The 19514-nt window shown below is 47.3% G+C and overlaps 1 protein-coding gene across 21 annotated transcripts in view; it reads right to left on the reverse strand.

Moving 5' to 3' along the window:
* The window catches only part of clasp1a (cytoplasmic linker associated protein 1a), a 101389-nt gene that overhangs the window by 23039 nt on the left and 58836 nt on the right, over positions 1–19514 (reverse strand). For 7 of the 21 annotated variants that reach the window (XM_052493584.1, XM_052493582.1, XM_052493583.1 and 4 more), the window contains 16 exons: positions 14477–14700; positions 14268–14360; positions 13998–14143; positions 13411–13546; positions 13121–13191; positions 12951–13010; positions 9856–9933; positions 8504–8671; positions 7952–7998; positions 7667–7839; positions 6613–6640; positions 4645–4752; positions 4129–4185; positions 3078–3242; positions 1359–1523; positions 302–364 (listed from right to left, as the gene is read on the reverse strand). In XM_052493584.1, the coding sequence (XP_052349544.1) occupies positions 302–364; positions 1359–1523; positions 3078–3242; positions 4129–4185; positions 4645–4752; positions 6613–6640; positions 7667–7839; positions 7952–7998; positions 8504–8671; positions 9856–9933; positions 12951–13010; positions 13121–13191; positions 13411–13546; positions 13998–14143; positions 14268–14360; positions 14477–14700 (1782 nt within the window). The remainder of the gene's footprint in view (positions 1–301; positions 365–1358; positions 1524–3077; positions 3243–4128; positions 4186–4644; positions 4753–6612; positions 6641–7666; positions 7840–7951; positions 7999–8503; positions 8672–9855; positions 9934–12950; positions 13011–13120; positions 13192–13410; positions 13547–13997; positions 14144–14267; positions 14361–14476; positions 14701–19514) is intronic. The other 14 variants (XM_052493590.1, XM_052493594.1, XM_052493600.1 and 11 more) reach the window with 8 other exon arrangements.

Here is a 19514-nt window from a genome sequence, read left to right on the forward strand (position 1 = left end):
AAAAGTCAATAACAAGGAGAAAATTATATAGGTAGGGATATCATGATTACGCAGTATGAAACACAAGCATTTGAAAATAAAATCACAAAACACATTGAAGCAGATGACCACAGCACATAATATGAAAAATCTTCTTGTCAATTAAAAGAAAAGACCATTACAAGCTTGAAAAGTTGGAATAAATGTTGCCTCAGGGTGGGCACAGCAGGGTGGGCACAGCCCTCACAGTACTATGTATGGACACATGGCGGCATAGTCACTAATATGGGGGACGGAGAAAGGGGTGGGGCATGCAGGTCACCTGACTGGCTGTGGGGGTCAGCCGTGGATAAGGCGCTGGTAGAGCGGGAGGTACGTCGGGAGGCTGCAAGGGACAGGACGGGTGAGTGACACCAGTGGGGTTAGTGACACATACACGACAGGTACCGTCCTCTGTAGATGACTAAGGCTCAGCGCCTGGCTGCATTCAGCTACTATAGCTATGACCAACCAGCCAAACAGGGGGTGCTTATATTTGTCCTGTTTCACAAATGTACAAGTGTGTGTTGTGAAATGGAAGGGTGTTTTTTTGCATATCCCACGGTGACTCTGGAGCAATTCGGGTTAAGTGCCTTGCTCAAGGGCAGATTTAATCTAGTCAGCTCGGGGATTCAAACTAGCAACCTTTCGGTTACTGGCCCAATGCTCTAACTGCTAGGCTTCCTGCTGCCCACATCTACAACAGTCATAGGGTAGGAGGGGTATCCCTCACGCATCCCGCTTTGTCACACAATTTTGTTGCTTTTCCCCCCTCCCATGACAAAGCAGTGACAAAGTTGTGTCATTTCCTGTGATGTGACAGCAACACAGAAAAGAGCGGAGAAGCAGGTCAGGTATGGACATTGAATACGATGATGCATACAGTAAACTGTTTACTGTAGTCACTGCCTTTTTTCTCTGCCTCTTGATTTAGATTTATTATGAGATATGTACAATAAATGATTGGGCCTAAGTGATTGGAGAAAAAATGGTGATCTTTTGGTGGTAATTTATTAAACATTCAAATACACAGAAACTTATTTATATAGGATAACATTTGGAGCATTCCCAACAAAACAGACGGAAGACAGTGCAGTGATTATATTCCAGAACCTTTGAGAGGGTTAGTGCATGCAGACTAGATCAGAACAGGCAAAAGGAGAGGTCTATACCCCTTAGTTCTCGAGTGGGATCTTCTATCTAGATGTCCTGGGGTGTAGAGAGGCTGGAACAGAGAGTAGGGGTCTAGAGGAGGGGGACTAAGAGACTGAGGGGTGTGTACTAGTGGGCCTTGCTGCTTCCAAGAGACTTCCTGGTGTCCGGTTGGTCGTGGTACTCACCAAGAGGCTTGAAGCCCCGAGCAGGGCTGGTGTCTCGGCTGCTTTCCCTAGATGTGTCCCTGCTGCAGCCCTGACTCATGCTGGGCCGGGGGATACGGCTCCTTGCTAGCGTGTTGTAGGAGGAGAGAGGAGTACCAGGAACAAGAGCTTTACCACACAGCCTGGCTGTCAGTAGGACGGTAGAACACAGGTTTGGGGTTAGTGAGGTGAGGCCTGGGGTGGGGCTGGGGTTGGAGACTGGGGGGAGAGTGGGGTGAGGGATAGGAGGACTCTGGGACGTGGTGCTGGGTTGGAGTATGCTGGACATCAGGTTAGATTTTAAACACCTACGTTAGCGCAAGTCAGTTTTGATTTTTTTTTCTTATTTCACGACAAGGTTTAGTTGGTCTGTGAAAATACTTTTGGTATGACCGTAGTTTACAACAGAGTTAACATACAAAACAAAAACAAAACAGATAAACAACAACAACTAAAACATTTTTAAGAGGGTATAAAAAGATACGGTCAAATCGCCAAAGAAAATAAAAGACAAACAGTTATATTCAGTTGTTGTCATAAAAATACAAAAACATATGATGAAAAAAGACGACAAGAAGAAAACCAACTACATATCAATGGAAAACTTTCATTGCAACATGTAATTGATCATTGGGTGTGTCCAGAATGTTTCAATCTCATCCATGGACAGATAGAAAAAAAGGCACCCTTCCCAACTCAGACGATGGTATTGTTCACAACAGACTGACAGACAGACAAGAGGGTGACCTCAGACAGCACACTGATAACAAGCCAAGATGGAGCGAGCTGGTTGGTCAACCCTGGCATTGAAGAAATACACAGACCAATCAATCACAGCGATAGGACAGAGTCAGAGAAGAGCCAGTGACTCAGACTGACTGGAAGGACATAAGCTGGGCTGCTGATGACCAGGCTAGCCCTACAGAGGCTCATCCACTTTCCTGAAAGAGGCGGCACCACCCCATTGATGTGACACGCCTGGAAGATGCTAACAAACACAACCAAGATGAGACCCTCCCACACAGTTCTACTTAGCTGCTAACCTAGACAGTTATAGTCTGAAGAAGTTAAAAGAAAAACTATTACCATTCACCTTCTACAAGGGCCTTGACTTTGGCTAGTCAGCATTTTTTCATCCATTATTTGAGTGCAAAAGGTCCATTGGTACTTCATAATAGTACTATGGGGGTCCCTTGTTCAAGGCTTATCTTCTGTGTTTGTGTTTCCTTGTTTTGTGTTTATGACCAGGAATCCTAGATCATGTTATAGATCATGTATACAGTACACCTCTTGGTGTGCTGTTTATACTGTTATCACTAGATAGATGGGAGTGTGCAATGAGGACGTTGGGCATATATATCATCGGTGTGGTATTATTTATCAAGCATTTCACTACGCCCGCAATAACATCTACTAAATATGTGTATGTGACTCATAAAATATAATTTGATCGGCATGTGCTGTATGCTATGCATGTGCTGTATGCTATGCATGTGCTGTATGCTATGCATGTGCTGTATGCTATGCATGTGCATCCGGTGTGTAGGTTATATAACACACTGTTTATTAAAGCAGTTACTTAGTTACTATGTGCGTTGTTAGCAAATGACAAATGTATTTTTCCTAGTGTATAGAGTGCATGAATGCCCTATGTTGGGTTTACTTGCATGATGCTGATATTGTGATATAACTGTCCCTTACCGAGGCCCAGCCTGTTGGGAGAGGAATCTCTACTGCAGCCCTGGCTGCGGGGGACCTTGCTCCTCTTGTCTGCAGGGGTGCTGGAGGCTGAGGGGGGCCTGCTGATCCTCCCGTACCCAGACGAGTGGCCGAGCAGCTTGCCAGGGGAACTGGAGCGGCTGCCAGCTGCAGCAAGGATAACACACAGGACCCACAGTCAGAGAGAGTGGGACATTACACCCTTTCAGACAAGATATGATGGGTCACAGCGAGTGACGCACCTCTCCATGGCATGCTGGGAAGGTTCTGTCACGGCTCAAAGCTGAACTCCCTCATGCTCTGCCTTCCTCTTTCTGGGGATGTTTCATTACTTCAATGTTTCTAAAGGCATATGTTGCTTTTATTGTGGTAATAACACCTAGCAGACACTTATCTAAAGTACAGTACAGTGAGTCCATAATACGTGTATGTGATCCCAGTGAGAATTGAACCCACGACCTTGGCTTTGCTAGCGCCACACTCTTACCAACTGTGCACATACAATGTGTTTAGAGTGCTTTGGGACACAGATATTCTCTGTATATCCTACAGGGCGGATAACATAGGCATGGGGTTTCAGCTTTGATGAGATAAATAGTGACAGACAAACAGATAATAAACAGTTGCAGGACAAACAAGATGGGGTTAAATCCAGTTTGTAACTGGGCTTTGGGAAAACAAACCAGTGATTACAACAACAACAACAGTTCAGAGGACATAGACAACCACCAATATTAACGACATCGGACAACAACCAACATAAATAACATTGGACGACAACCAATATTAACAACCAAAATTAACAATCAACAATTTAAGATAATAAGCCAATGCGGAAGGAACCACGTATTCGACAATGCAAACTCCAAACAGCTTGTGAGACTATTAAAAAAAATTATTATAATACAGACACTTGAGTTGAATGGAGCATGCTGGTATGACGTGATGAGTCTAAAAACTAGAAGAATGAGTTGATTGACATGCAGAGATCTGCAGAGGATGAAGGGGCGAGACTAAGAACTGGACGCTTTACTCTGATTGGATGAAGTCCGGGCCTTACCACCCCCAGTGGGGTTAGCAGATCTGGATCCTGTGGTTGTTATGGTAGGGAGCGGCAGAACAGGACGTGAAAATAAAAACGGTCAATGTGACAGGAAGTAGTGTTTACCCAGCATGCACTGGGTCAGATGTTAACTGTGCATGTCATGTTTCACGTGCAATAATCATTGAAGCCCCTCAAGTCTTCACAGACACAGAGAGAGAAAAACCACATACAAGACACAAATACATCTTGTGGGCGCAGTAATAACAGTGGCTCCAAATTCCTTCAGGATGCTGAAGTACATGAGGTAAAACATCACACAGACTGACGAGAGAAACTGAAGGAGAACCTAGTATGACCTCACAGCAGGCAGGTTAAACGTCATACTGAGGGTTTACATGAAAGAGACTGGAGATGACAATGTGGACTGGCTTCCCTGAGTTCAGACAGATAACAGTGAGGGAGAGATTTTGCTTACAATGTGTGCGTGTGTGTATGTATACTCACGCTGGGACTGGGACATCATTTTGGCTCGGCTGCGCCCCCTGCTGTCAGTCACAGTAGAGCTGGCTCCGACAGCATTGCCGGAGCTTGTTCTCCTCGTACGCACACGGCCTGGAGACAACAACAAACACACAGGGAGAGATGGACACACACACAGGGAGAGATGGACAAACACACAGGGAGAGATGGACAAACACACAGGGAGAGATGGACAAACACACAGGGAGAGATGGACACAAACAAAGGGAGAGATGGACACAAACACAGGGAGTTAGTGAGAGAGCTGAAGACACTACAAATTATACTGTATCCAGGAAGCTGTTCACCACAACACAAAACACTGAAAGAAACTACTATAAACAGATGGTGACAAAAGACCTGGCTGAGGAGAGAGAGTGTTCTGAAACTCAGACATAGGGAGAAACAAACAAAAGATTCCCACAAAGACCACATTCTCACTTAAGGGCTCCATCAAACATGCATTGGATCTGAGAAAGGTTTGTCTTGGTTTTGCTTTTTTATTACAGTTTTTGGGGTAATTTTTACTCCCTTTTCTCACCAATTTCGTGGTAGTTACAGTCTTCGTGGTAGTTACAGGAGTTATCGCTCCAACTCCCGTACGGACTCAGAAGAGGCGAAGGTCGAGAGCCATGCATCCTTTGAAACGCGACCCTGCCAAGCCGCACTGCTTCTTGACACACTGCTCGCTTAACCCAGAAGCCAGCCGTACCAATGTGTCGGAGGAAACACCGTACAACTGGTGACCGTGTCAGCGTGCATGTGGCCGGCACGCCACAGGAGTCGCTAGAGCGTGATGAGACAAGGACATCCCGGGCGGGCAAACCCTCCCGGGCGGGCAAACCCTCCCCTAGCCCGGACGACTCTGAGACAGTTGTGCGCCACCTCATGGGTCTCCCGGTCAAACCCAGATCAGTGCCTTAGACTGCTGCGCCACTCGGGAGGCCCAAGTAAGGTTTGTCTAAAGCAACTAGTAACATCATGACCCAACACACCTTGTTTTGGAGCATGTCAAACTGTGCATATTATACACAATGTATGATATTCGTTAGCAAAATCCCACATAAAATGTCTCTAGCATCATCATACTTGCAATCCAGCCAAGTAATATTCCTAAAAGCTAGGACAACACAGACTGACGCTGAGAAAGTGATCTCTTTCCACAACAGCAGGAACTTGTCCCTAGATTAAGGAACAACCTTAGCCAATAATAACTCTTACTTTCAGACAGTCTTCACAAGCGCTTTGTTAGAATGTGGGCGGAAACTATGACCTTATTTTCATTGGAAGATGTTTGTTAGGCGAGGTCCTCCTTAGTCAGAAAATATTGCACTAGATTCTAGAACAACCGCATTACACAACAGGATAGGGGACAGCCCTTTCTTTAAACAAACTTTGGATCTAGAAAGTCTCAGTGACATGTAGATAATGAAAGAGTAGACACAAGACTAAATATAGAAAACTAAGAGGTAGACGATCAGCTTGAGAAGCAGGCAAGATAAACCTCAGCGACCTCTGACCCCTAACTCAGACCACTCACACACAGAGACCACAGGGTGGGCGAGTTTCCCCTGCATGCAACATTCACCTTTACACAAATATCACAGGGTCCTTTCCCTTCACTAATCAATAATAAACAGTACAAAATGTAAAGGACAACGACTTAGGAGGATAAACAAATTAGTTGTGTATAACGTGCGGGGGAGGAGAGGTGTCGTGGTGTGCTGTGTTGACTGCAGATAGCCATCTAACCATGTCTGTCGTCAGTAATCAATTATTATTACCGTATTGGTCAAACATGCAGACCTACCAGATATACCAGACGAAGAGGTCAGAATGATGTAGTAGTGCACTATGGGTTAAGTTAGTGTGTAGACAACACGGAAAAGAGGACAGACAGAAGGGAGGGGGGCCAGTCCCCGACAGACAAGGAACACAAATACACAATCTTACCAGTATCAATTTTACCGGGTGTGCCATCTTTTGAGCATAAAGCAAAGCGGGGGGGTGGAGCAAGTGGAGGAAGAGGTATAGAGTTAGACATTAGTACCAGTTAGGCAGGAGAGAGAGAGAGAGAGAGAGGAGAGAGACTGAGAGGAGGGGTGGGGAAGGAGAGAAAGAGAAAGAGAGAGAGGAGAGAGACTGAGAGAGGGGTGGGGAAGGAGAGAAAGAGAAAGAGAGAGAGGAGAGAGACTGAGGGGTGGGGAAGGAGAGAAAGAGAAAGAGAAAGAGAGAGAGAGAGAGAGAGAGAGAGAGAGAGAGAGAGAGAGAGAGAGAGAGAGAGGAGGAGACTGAGAGGAGGGGTGGGGAAGGAGAGAGATAGTGGTGACAGAGAGACAGGACTGAAAGAGGTGAGTGAGTGGGAGAAAGAGGTCTCATTGGTAATGTACAGTACACTCCACAGGGACGTGTTAGGTCAAGAACAGAGGGACAGCATCTGGATTGCAGCACGCTTCAGTATCAAACTGCGCCAATTTTTATTTTTGGGGGGGAGGGGGAGGGGGGGGTTCATCATTAATGATCACAATCTTAAATATTGACAAAGGTCAGTAGCCATAACTTAGAGTGAATATAGGCAGCCATTTGTCATGTTTAGTTTAATTAGTTTACAGACAAAACTTCTGGCCTTTTTGTATGTTTCTCTTCAGAGCACAGCTTAACGATGTCTTACTAACAACATCACATGAATTAACATATTCACTCTGGCCATAAAAACCAGTGGTTTTCAGATTAATATTTCTTCTAAATAACGTAATTAAGACATCGTGGAGACTTTGAGAAATGACTGTTCCAGAACTGACATCCTGTGACCATGACATTTTGAAATATAGTGGTGTGTGTGGGGTAGTTAGGGCCTGGCATTGATGGACCTGGGGAGGGAGGGGGTATTGATGGACCTGGGGACCTGGGGAGGGGGGTAGTGTGTGTGGGGTAGTTAGGGCCTGGCATGGATGGACCTGGGGAGGGAGGGGGGGGTAGTGTGTGTTGGACCTGGGGAGGGAGGGGGTAGTGAGGCGTAGGAGCCTGGGGGCAGGGCAGCTGCTGAGCTGAAGGGAGAAGCGGAGGGCACGGTGATCAGGCGTGACTTGGCGCTGGCCGCGGCGTTCACGTCGACATCACTACGGGAACGCTGAAGGGAACCGCCGGAGTTGGAGTTCACCCTGGAACTCACCATCTTACCTGCCATGGGAGTGTGGTTGAAATATCAACTGATTATAAAAACATATAAAATGGTGACATGGAATAAACCACACACTGAGAAATTACAAATGTATTTTAGTAGTACTCTTACCCCTTGTCATGCTGCCTCCTATGGCACTCTTGACAGACAGGGGCCGGCTGAGACAGAAGGACACACCATCATGAGGTTAACAAACAGATTTATGACAAACAGCCCAGCATCGCTGTGCATCAAACTGTCAAAGCGAGACAAAGTCAGAGGCAAAGGTCTGGACATTAGTACAGGGCTCGGACCCCTCTGGTGAGGAGGCAGAAAAAACATCCTCAGTCTTAAGAGTAAAATGACATCACTCTGTCCAAATCCCAACCCCGTTCTCATCATAACAAACACTGTGCTGGTGAATCATGGTATATGAGATCAATGGTCAACAAGCAGAGGAGGATGATTAAACTGGATCAACCAATAAAATCACTCCCAGTGGTTTCCTAGTCTGATAATAATTGCTGTGCATGAGGTAGACATATCCATTAGTGCCATCTTCAAATCAATGTTAAATACCCTTTTAAATCTCTTTCCACACATCCTTATGAATCATGGCAACATTTCACAGAAATGGAGGAAAGGGTGGATGGATGACGGGAGGAAGGAGAGGGGATATCTTACTTGAGGCTCTCCTGTGAGGAGGAGGATGAGCGGTCTGATTGGGGGAGAGACACGACACTGTCAGAACTCTTCAGGTGAGACTGCAGAGCCTTCTGATAGGTTGACTCCAGGGCCTGGAACAGATGCTCCGCCTCCCGGCTGTAGTGGCCATGGAAACCCCAATAACACCTATGGGTGAGGGAGGGGGGAGAAAGGTCAGAGGTCACATGAAGGTCACATGAAGGTCACAGACGTCACAGCCCCTTGTTTAAGTAGATTAACATAACTGTCAGCACATGACTCATATGACAGCACACCTGACTCTGAATAAACTACATGACCAAAAGTATATGGACACCTGCTTGTCGAACATTTCATTCTAAAATCATGGGCATTAATATGGAGTTGGTCCCCCTTTGCTGGTGTAACAGAACCACTCTTCTGGGAAGACTTTCCACTAGATGTTGGAACATTGCTGCGGTGGCTTCCATTCAGCCACAAGAGCATTAGTAAGGTCGGGCATTGATGTTGGGCGATGAGGCCTCAGACCATTATTCCTCCTCCACCAAACTTTACGGTTGGCACTATGCATTCGGCAGATAGAGTTTGCCTGGCATCGCCAAACCCAGATTCGTCTCTCGGACTGCCAGATGGTGAAGCGTGATTCATCAGACCAGAGAACGCGTTTCCACTGCTCCAGAGTCCAATTGCGGCAAGCTTTACACCACTCCAGCCAACACATGGCATTGCACGTGGCAAATGTTGCAACCGAGAACAGATTATTTTTTACGCACTACACACTTCAGCACTCGGCGGTCCCATTCCGTGAGCTTGTGTGGCCTACCACTCACGGCTGAGCCGTTGTTGCTCCTGGAATTTTCCACTTCACAATATCAACACTTACAGTTGACTGGGGCAGCTCTAGCAGGGCCAAAATTTGGCAAACTGGTTGGAAAGGTGGCATCCTATGACGGTGCCACGTTGAAAGTCACTGAGCTCTTCAGTAAGGCCATTCTACTGCCAATGTTTGTCTATGGAGATTGCATGACTATATCCTCGATTCTATACACCTGTCAGCAATGGGTGTGGCTGAAATAGCCGAATCCACTCATTTGAATGAGTGTCCACATACTTTTGTATATATACTGCACATCACCGCTGGAGAAAGTGACATATGAAACAATGCTTTGTAAATAAAAATCCAGAAGCATTAATACTTTTTCAAATGATCACTAGTAGTAAAATCAGAGACACAGACAGACGGCATATTATTCCATATCGTCATCCACTTGTGTCGGTCGTGAACTGCTAGGACTTGAAGACAAATTCTGACTCATTTACAAAAATAAACAACCCCCCCCAAAAAAACTTACTTTCTCGCGACCGATCTGGCCTCTGAGTCAGCATCATGGATCCCTTTCTTGATGGTTTCAGTCAGAACAGCCACGTGCCTGGTGGGGTAGCAGGGAAACATGACAGAGACAACTTCAGGTACAGCAGCCAGGAAACCACAACTACACCAATGGAGAGGACACACAGACTTCCTCATTTCCCCGGAGACTTCAGTATACACTCCTCTCTTCTTCTCTTCTCCACTCTCCTTCTCCACGGGGGGAAAGTGACCACATAGCACGCTTTCTACATGCTTTTTAAAATCTCAGCAGGGTTGTCGCGGCAACCACTGGGGACGCTCCGTCGAGATTCTGATGGTGATGGCTTGCTCCAGCCCTCCAGCATCATCAATTTAACTAGGGATCATCAGTCGCCCAGTCAACCAACACCCAACTACTTACAGTAAATGTCACACGGCAGAGAGTAGAAGAGAAGTGAGGAGAGAGGAGAGTAAGAGCGGAATGAGGGAAATCTGAAGCGCAGCACCAACAGGAAATGTGAATTATTATGTGGATTATAATTAAATGGATATTTTCATAGGGGTTGATATGATTTTTGTAAGGGAAATTTCTAAATGAAAATGATGAACTTCAGAAGCCTTTTTAAACCTCAAATACATTACATGTTTTAAATATCCTGCATTGCAGTTCTCCTGCAACAGGAAGATCAAATTAAGATCCTACATCTGTACACAAACACAAATACCGGTTGGATCCTGAGCAGAACAGCAGACAAGCATGCTACAGTCTGTTGTTAGTGTTTATATCCTGGATAAATAGTATTAGCATGCAAGGTGAATGCTGAAAGGGTGTGTGTTTACCTCTCCAGTGTGTGTGTCTGCCACTCCAGTGTGTGTGTTTACCTCTCCAGTGTGTGTGTCTGCCACTCCAGTGTGTGTGTCTGCCACTCCAGTGTGTGTCTGCCACTCCAGTGTGTGTGTCTGCCACTCCAGTGTGTGTGTTTACCTCTCCAGTGTGTGTGTCTGCCTCTCCAGTGTGTGTGTCTGCCACTCCAGTGTGTGTGTCTGCCACTCCAGTGTGTGTCTGCCACTCCAGTGTGTGTGTCTGCCACTCCAGTGTGTGTGTCTGCCACTCCAGTGTGTGTGTCTGCCACTCCAGTGTGTGTGTCTGCGACTCCAGTGTGTGTGTCTGCGACTCCAGTGTGTGTGTCTGCGACTCCAGTGTGTGTGTCTGCGACTCCAGTGTGTGCGTCTGCGACTCCAGTGTGTGCGTCTGCGACTCCAGTGTGTGCGTCTGCGACTCCAGTGTGTGCGTCTGCCACTCCAGTGTGTGCGTCTGCCACTCCAGTGTGTGCGTCTGCCACTCCAGTGTGTGCGTCTGCCACTCCAGGTGTGCGTCTGCCACTCCAGTGTGTGCGTTTACCTCTCCAGTGTGTGTGTTTACCTCTCCAGTGTGTGTGTCTGCCACTCCAGTGTGTGTGTCTACCACTCCAGTGTGTGTGTCTACCACTCCAGTGTGTGTCTGCCACTCCAGTGTGTGTGTCTGCCACTCCAGTGTGTGTGTCTGCCACTCCAGTGTGTGTGTCTGCCACTCCAGTGTGTGTGTCTGCCACTCCAGTGTGTGTCTGCCACTCCAGTGTGTGTGTCTGCCACTCCAGTGTGTGTGTCTACCTCTCCAGTGTGTGTGTCTACCTCTCCAGTGTGTGTGTTTACCTCTCCAGTGTGTGTGTCTGCCACTCCAGTGTGTGTGTCTGCCACTCCAGTGTGTGTGTCTGCCACTCCAGTGTGTGTGTCTGCCACTCCAGTGTGTGTGTCTGCCACTCCAGTGTGTGTGTCTGCCACTCCAGTGTGTGTGTCTGCCACTCCAGTGTGTGTGTCTGCCACTCCAGTGTGTGTGTGTCTGCCACTCCAGTGTGTGTGTCTGCCACTCCAGTGTGTGTGTCTGCCACTCCACGGTGTGTGTCTGCCACTCCACGGTGTGTGTCTGCCACTCCACGGTGTGTGTTTACCTCTCCAGTGTGTGTGTTTACCTCTCCAGTGTGTGTGTTTACCTCTCCAGTGTGTGTGTCTGCCACTCCAGTGTGTGTGTCTGCCACTCCAGTGTGTGTGTCTGCCACTCCAGTGTGTGTGTCTGCCACTCCAGTGTGTGTGTCTGCCACTCCAGTGTGTGTGTCTGCCACTCCAGTGTGTGTGTCTGCCTCTCCAGTGTGTGTTTGCCACTCCAGTGTGTGTGTTTACCTCTCCAGTGTGTGTGTCTGCCTCTCCAGTGTGTGTGTCTGCCACTCCAGTGTGTGTGTCTGCCACTCCAGTGTGTGTGTCTGCCACTCCAGTGTGTGTGTCTGCCACTCCAGTGTGTGTGTCTGCCACTCCAGTGTGTGTGTGTCTACTCTCCAGTGTGTGTGTTTACCTCTCCAGTGTGTGTGTTTACCTCTCCAGTGTGTGTGTTTACCTCTCCAGTGTGTGTGTTTACCTCTCCAGTGTGTGTGTCTGCCTCTCCAGTGTGTGTGTCTGCGACTCCAGTGTGTGTGTCTGCGACTCCAGTGTGTGTGTCTGCGACTCCAGTGTGTGTGTCTGCGACTCCAGTGTGTGTCTGCGACTCCAGTGTGTGTGTTTGCCACTCCAGTGTGTGTGTCTGCCACTCCAGTGTGTGTGTCTGCCACTCCAGTGTGTGTGTCTGCCACTCCAGTGTGTGTGTCTGCCACTCCAGTGTGTGTGTTTACCTCTCCAGTGTGTGTCTGCCACTCCAGTGTGTGTGTCTGCCACTCCAGTGTGTGTGTCTGCCACTCCAGTGTGTGTGTCTGCCACTCCAGTGTGTGTGTCTGCCACTCCAGTGTGTGTGTCTGCCACTCCAGTGTGTGTGTCTGCCACTCCAGTGTGTGTGTCTGCCACTCCAGTGTGTGTGTCTGCCACTCCAGTGTGTGTGTCTGCCACTCCAGTGTGTGTGTCTGCCACTCCAGTGTGTGTGTCTGCCACTCCAGTGTGTGTGTTTACCTCTCCAGTGTGTGTGTCTGCCACTCCAGTGTGTGTGTCTGCCACTCCAGTGTGTGTGTCTGCCACTCCAGTGTGTGTGTCTGCCACTCCAGTGTGTGTGTCTGCCACTCCAGTGTGTGTGTTTACCTCTCCAGTGTGTGTGTCTGCCACTCCAGTAATAACAGCTCTAAGAACTCATAACTGCGCCTGCAGAGAGAAGACATGATGAGAGTTAACACATTATAAGGGAAACCTCAGGAAAAGCTAGAAGATTTTCACATAAAGTAATATCACACAGAAAGTCCTTGAGTCGTTACCTTCGGACGGCCACTGATTTGGACGTGCAGTTACTAGTGATGATGGGGATGAGACGTGAGTAGTGTGTGTGCTGGAAGAGAAGAGGAGGTCCCAGACATCATCCAATACAGCTTATTTCACACCTCCCAGTGTCTTAACAACATTTTGCAACTAGACATCATTCCAACTGAATAATAAATACATCAGGAAATGATTTATTTTACAGTAGAAAATGCATGAATCACACTCATCCACCGTCGGTCACTGACATATATGATTGCCGTTGCATATGTGTGTGTACAGTACTCACCCTGAGGATGAGACGTATGGCTGCCATGCCAGACGTGGCCATCACCTTGGCACTGTTGGGCACCAGGTTGAGCAGTGTGGGCATCAGGGTCTCTGCACAGTGGTCAAACTTGTTTCCCAGCAACGTGGACAGGTATCTGAAGAGGAGATGGGAGAGATTCAAGACATCAAACCAATAATCAATCAGTTATCAAATCTCCACAGATACATTTGATTTGAGGCTCTAGACTAGTGTACCCGTACTTTTACGTTGTCCAGACTAAGAGTGGTTAACTGTCAGTCAGTGATGTGCTCCTAATGTGGTAGTGATGATGAGCGATAGAGCGGAGAGATCCACATATAAAGAGTATCCGGGTTGATGGACTGACAGACCAGGCGAGACCAGGTCACTTTCCTCATGTTAATGTAACCCCTTCACTGAGGCATTTCACTGAGCTGCTACACCTCTAAATCATCTCTCTGGTCAACCTTTACTCAACCCGAGTCTGAGATAGCACCTCTTGGAACAGATGTGGAACAGACAGTGTAGTTAACTCTACTTGGTGTGGAAGACTGAGGTTGAAAGCGGTTTTGTCTGCAGGTCCTTACCCCAGTGTGATGCAGGCCTCTCGTACCACCTGGGACCTCAGGTCTTTAGCTGACAGCTTGAGAGGGGCCTCCAGCAGACGGAGCTGCTGAGGGAAACTATCATAGTCCAGGGCTCCAGCCACGAGCAGAGAACGCACCTTCTTCAGCTAGAAAAAGGAAACACAAAGAACTATAATACGCTACAAACATCGTGTCTTACTGCAAGAATTTACAGTACGAGGTGCTGAAAGGTTCATTTAGAGACGGATCATTTGTGTGTGTGGTCCTTACGGCGACGACTCTGTGCTCCCAGTCGTTTTTGTCGTCAGATAGAACCTCCCGAACCTTGGAGAGATTGTCCTCCATATCTCTGTTGGAGTGGATCTGGAGATGTACAGAAAGACAAGGGCAGGAGTCAGACTGGGGTTGACGGCAATTCAAACTGTAAACCCACACACACACACACACACACACACGTCGCGCCTATCTGTGCAGGTTACCTGGATAGTAGGAACCTCTTCAAAAGCCTTGATGAAGTCCTCCTCATCAACAGCACCTGCAGCAGCATCTTTAGCAGAGATCTTGCCGGGTCCGGTGGCAGAGCTGGGCCTGCGGACAGAAGCCACAGCTACAGCCCTCCTACCACTGGGGGGCGCCTTGGAGGACGATGCAGAGGAGGAGGACCGGCCCCCGTCCACAGAGTCCTCATCATCAAAGTTCTTATCTGCCAGGGGAGAGTGAGAAGAAGTGGTGTTCATCCATTTTGATGTCATATTCTCTGCATTTGTGACCATGTTCATTAGGACACACCACAGAGAACCGAAAACAAGCATTTTCTATTGGACAGCTACCCCAGTACGTCCCAGTTTCACTCGGTTTTCTGACAGTTTAATGTTTTGTGCCTACGGAAGACTAGGATTTCTGGAAAACCAGGGAATTTATTGAAAGTTCCCATCATTTTGCTACCCGACTGAAGACGACCCTGTTCTTTGGGCCGAGAGTGTGCGTGCCTGAACCCAGCCATCTGCAGTGCTGAGTGTAGCTAGCCCATGTCATCTGCAGTGCTGAGTGTAACTAGCCCATGTCATCTGCAGTGCTGAGTGTAGCTAGCCCATGTCATCTGCAGTGCTGCGTGTAACTAGCCCATGTCATCTGCAGTGCTGAGTGTAGCTAGCCCATGTCATCTGCAGTGCTGAGTGAGTGTAGCAAGCCCATGTCATCTGCAGTGCTGAGTGAGTGTAGCTAGCCCATGTCATCTGCAGTGCTGCGTGTAACTAGCCCATGTCATCTGCAGTGCTGAGTGTAGCTAGCCCATGTCATCTGCAGTGCTGAGTGAGTGTAGCTAGCCCATGTCATCTGCAGTGCTGAGTGAGTGTAGCTAGCCCATGTCATCTGCAGTGCTGAGTGAGTGTAGCAAGCCCATGTCATCTGCAGTGCTGAGTGAGTGTAGCTAGCCCATGTCATCTGCAGTGCTGAGTGAGTGTAGCTAGCCCATGTCATCTGCAGTGCTGAGTGAGTGTAGCTAGCCCATGTCATCTGCAGTGCTGAGTGAGTGTAGCTAGCCCATGTCATCTGCAGTGCTGAGTGTAGCTAGCCCATGTCATCTGCAGTGCTGAGTGAGTGTAGCTAGCCCATGTCATCTGCAGTGCTGAGTGAGTGTAGCTAGCCCATGTCATCTGCAGTGCTGAGTGAGTGTAGCTAGCCCATGTCATCTGCAGTGCTGAGTGAGTGTAGCTAGCCCATGTCATCTGCAGTGCTGAGTGAGTGTAGCTAGCCCATGTCATCTGCAGTGCTGAGTGAGTGTAGCTAGCCCATGTCATCTGCAGTGCTGAGTGAGTGTAGCTAGCCCATGTCATCTGCAGTGCTGAGTGAGTGTAGCTAGCCCATGTCATCTGCAGTGCTGAGTGAGTGTAGCTAGCCCATGTCATCTGGATTGTCACTGTTACACAAATACAAGCCGTTCTGTCACCTCTCCAGTTTTCCAGTTTACACAAGGGATTATGAATACAGGGAAAATATGATCCGGGAGATATGCCTCGACCAAGCCAGCATTATTTTAGAGCAGGCATCAATATAATAATAATCATTTAACAAGTGTAGCGCTTTTCATTACAGAAAATTATCTCAAAGCTATATGTCTCAGCACGTAAAACAAATGCCCACAATTGACAATAATAAACCATTTTTAGGAACAAACCAAACATACAATAGGCCATCAGTCTGAACTAATATAGGCTAGTCTGTACAGATCACAATAGTAGTGATCATTCTGAAATATAGCAAAACAAGACAACACTCACACTAAAAGACAAATAGCTCCATAAACAAAGCAACAGGCACAGATAGAAACGCCCCGTTCACCACTCCGATTTCCCTCCATGTCCCCCTCATCCTCCTCTCACAACCCTCCATTAGACTGCTAACCTGGAATTACCATGAAACTGATACATCTATCAGAGACAGAGACAGACAGACATTTGAGAAAGGCAGATCAATTGGGGGAAAGAGGAGGAAAACATTTGTAGAAATGTCGGTAGATAGTGTGAGAGGAATGGTGGAGAGAGAGAGAGAAACACCACAGGAAGAGATAATAGCAGCAGGTTCTTACAGGCACAGATCTTCTTACACACCAGCTTCCTCAGCAGCATGATTTATGGCACAATCACTAAAGATTTCCCCAACCAGGCTTCTGCATCAACAGTGTGTGTGTGTCTGCATGACGCGTGCAGCTCTGATGACACGGTGCTAGACCAGTTTAAGCCCTTCTGGCCAAGGGTTAGCTGTCAAAAACAGCAGTGTGTGTGTGTGTGTGTGTGTGTGTGTGTGTGTGTGTGTGTGTGCAGCAGGAGGATACTGGCAGCTCCTGCAGTGCCAGCATGGTGTGACATGTCCATAGGGACACTGACTCTCGACCACAGAGAGGGGGGGAGGGGCCAGCACCTGTGATGTCATCTCAGACCAATCATTGTTTATACAGGGCGTTGGGTGAGGAAAAACCAAAGAAACCTAGCCTGGTGGTCATTGGTCCTGGACAAACACTGTTTATAGTCCCACCGCTGTTATTTACACTGCATAAATGCATAGGAATGACATGTAAATTAATTGTTTGGCGCCGCACCATAACACTATGAGAGCTCAACATTATGTTGGCTTTATTGTCCCCTGAAACCTGGTTAGCATGCTGTGAAACGCAGTAATCACACTGTCACCATCTCACCCACCCAGAGATAAGAAGCTTTGGTTCCAACATGACAAAATTCATCATGGATGAAATGATACATAGTTTGTCCCTTGAGTCTCACTGTATCCATCCACTTTTCGTTTATCTGGAGAAAGGTGGTGAACATGAAGAACATACTGGTGGTAGAAAACGTCTCTCTCATGTATACATACCCGCCGCAGTGCTTTATCACTTGGACAGTGAGGATACACTAGTTATTAACCCCCTCCTCTCTAGTGAATTATGTGTTGAGTGTGGGGGCCAGCATTATCGTTATGAGAAAATAGTCAATACCGTGAGGACTGAGATTAGCATTATTGTACCAAAGACATCAGGAGGAGACTGCAGAATGTGAAAAGGCTCAATCCTAATGTCAGCTTCGTCCAACAACGTCTATCTTATTGACGGCGCACTTTCCATTTGCTTTCCACTGAGGCCAGTAACATGACGATACCAGAGACAGGGAGGGGACTGCCGCATGTGGGATGGATCAATCCTTTGCTAGCAGTAATGTCATTGAGTGAGCATCTTCCATCCGTTTTTTTACTGATCGTTAAATTATCTGCAGAGGTTTTTAGAGAGCTGAAATAGAAACATTACTTGAGACAAGATCCATGATGAATTTCACAGAATTTGAGCACAAGACTTATGGGATAAATACCAGCTCTAAACAGCAAGGCAATTAACCGAAAAACCTTTAGTGAAAGAGCAAAACACGATGATGCATTTAGTTTATTGATCAGAGCAGCACTTGATCAAACGCTGACACAAATGTCAAGCTGATTTATACACACATAGGGACCAATTAACAAAGCCTGCAGAGACACGCGACTGACACACATGCCCTACGGGAACACACACACACACACACACACGCATCTGCCAACTCTGGGGGCAGTAGCCTGGTTGTTAGCTGTGTGCTTGGTGCCTGTGGCAGAGCAGGGGTCGTGTTAGTGATCCACATGGCTCGATGAGATCATGCCTGCTCTGTCCAGTGATATGATTACTGTAAGCTGGACAGTCCTGTATGTAGGCTACTGTGTGCCCTGTATGTGGGCTACTGTATAAATGTGCAGAGTATTACATATTTCCTGTGCTGAACTCTCAAAGGAAGAGAGTGGTGTAGCAGACAGGTAAGTTCATAAGTGTCATTGATGATAGAGGAAGTATAAAAGGTGATAATGTCATGGAGAGAGGTTGTCCTCTCTGGCTCCCTCTGCTGGTTGAGGTGAAACACTGCATTATCTACCCCCGCATTCACATCATTGTTCGGCCCGATCTATCTTCATAGGAAGTTGTCTGACTGTGGTCTGTATCCTTCAGGAAGTTCAACGGTTCAAGTGTCCGCCGCACTGCAACAGTCTCTGACTGGGTTCCAAATGGCACCCTATTTCCGATGTAGTTAAATAAATGTTAAATAAAAAGAAATAAAAAGTATTGCAATATATTTACATGTTTTATTTTTTTTAACCTTTATATAACTAGGCAAGTCAGTTATGAACAAATTCTTATTTACAGTGATGGCCCACCCCGGCCAAACCCAGACAACGCTGGGCCAATTGTGCGCCACCCTCTGGGACTCCCAATCACGGCCGGATGTGATGCACCCTGGATTCGAACCAGGTACTGTAGTGATGCCTCTTGCACTGAGATGCAGTGCCTTCGACCGCTGCACCACTTGGGAGCCGCGTAATAGGGGATAGGGTGTCATTTAGGATGCATCCTTACTCTTCCACTGTTAAACATCCACCAAACAGCACTGACCCCATTCTGACTGCTGCTGGAATCTAGCTATAAAACAATATTGTGCAGGAAACTGCTAGCTAGAGCCAGACAACTACATGGAAGAGAAAATAAGCCAGGCGAGACAGTTCAGACAGACCAAAATAGCTCACAGTTCTCAGACTTCAGGAATGTTACTGAAACTTGGTTGACAATGTACTGTTCCGAACAGAGTTCTAAAGATAGAGAGGAGATGGAGGAAACAGAGAGAAGAGAGAGAATGGAGAAACAAAGATAGGATGATGAAGGTAGAGAGAGGGGGAAGTGGTTGCCCTGGTTATTATGACATTCTCTGAGAGGACTAATGAGTTAATGGTGGGCCATTCTCATGTTATGATTACTGTAAGGCCAGCATGACAAAAACTGTCATAAGAACTCACTGAGGGTGACTGTCATAAGCACAGAGAACAGCACACTAGATTATGTGTCCACTAGCTGCAGGCTCCAGCGATTGCAGAAGCAGATGAGAATTCTAATTTCACTCCCCACCCAGCATCCTAACTGCAGTGCAGGCAGCACTGGTAGTCCCTGGGCCA

This window comes from Oncorhynchus keta, chromosome 34 (assembly GCF_023373465.1).
Source record: "Oncorhynchus keta strain PuntledgeMale-10-30-2019 chromosome 34, Oket_V2, whole genome shotgun sequence".
NCBI classification, from domain to species: domain Eukaryota; kingdom Metazoa; phylum Chordata; class Actinopteri; order Salmoniformes; family Salmonidae; genus Oncorhynchus; species Oncorhynchus keta.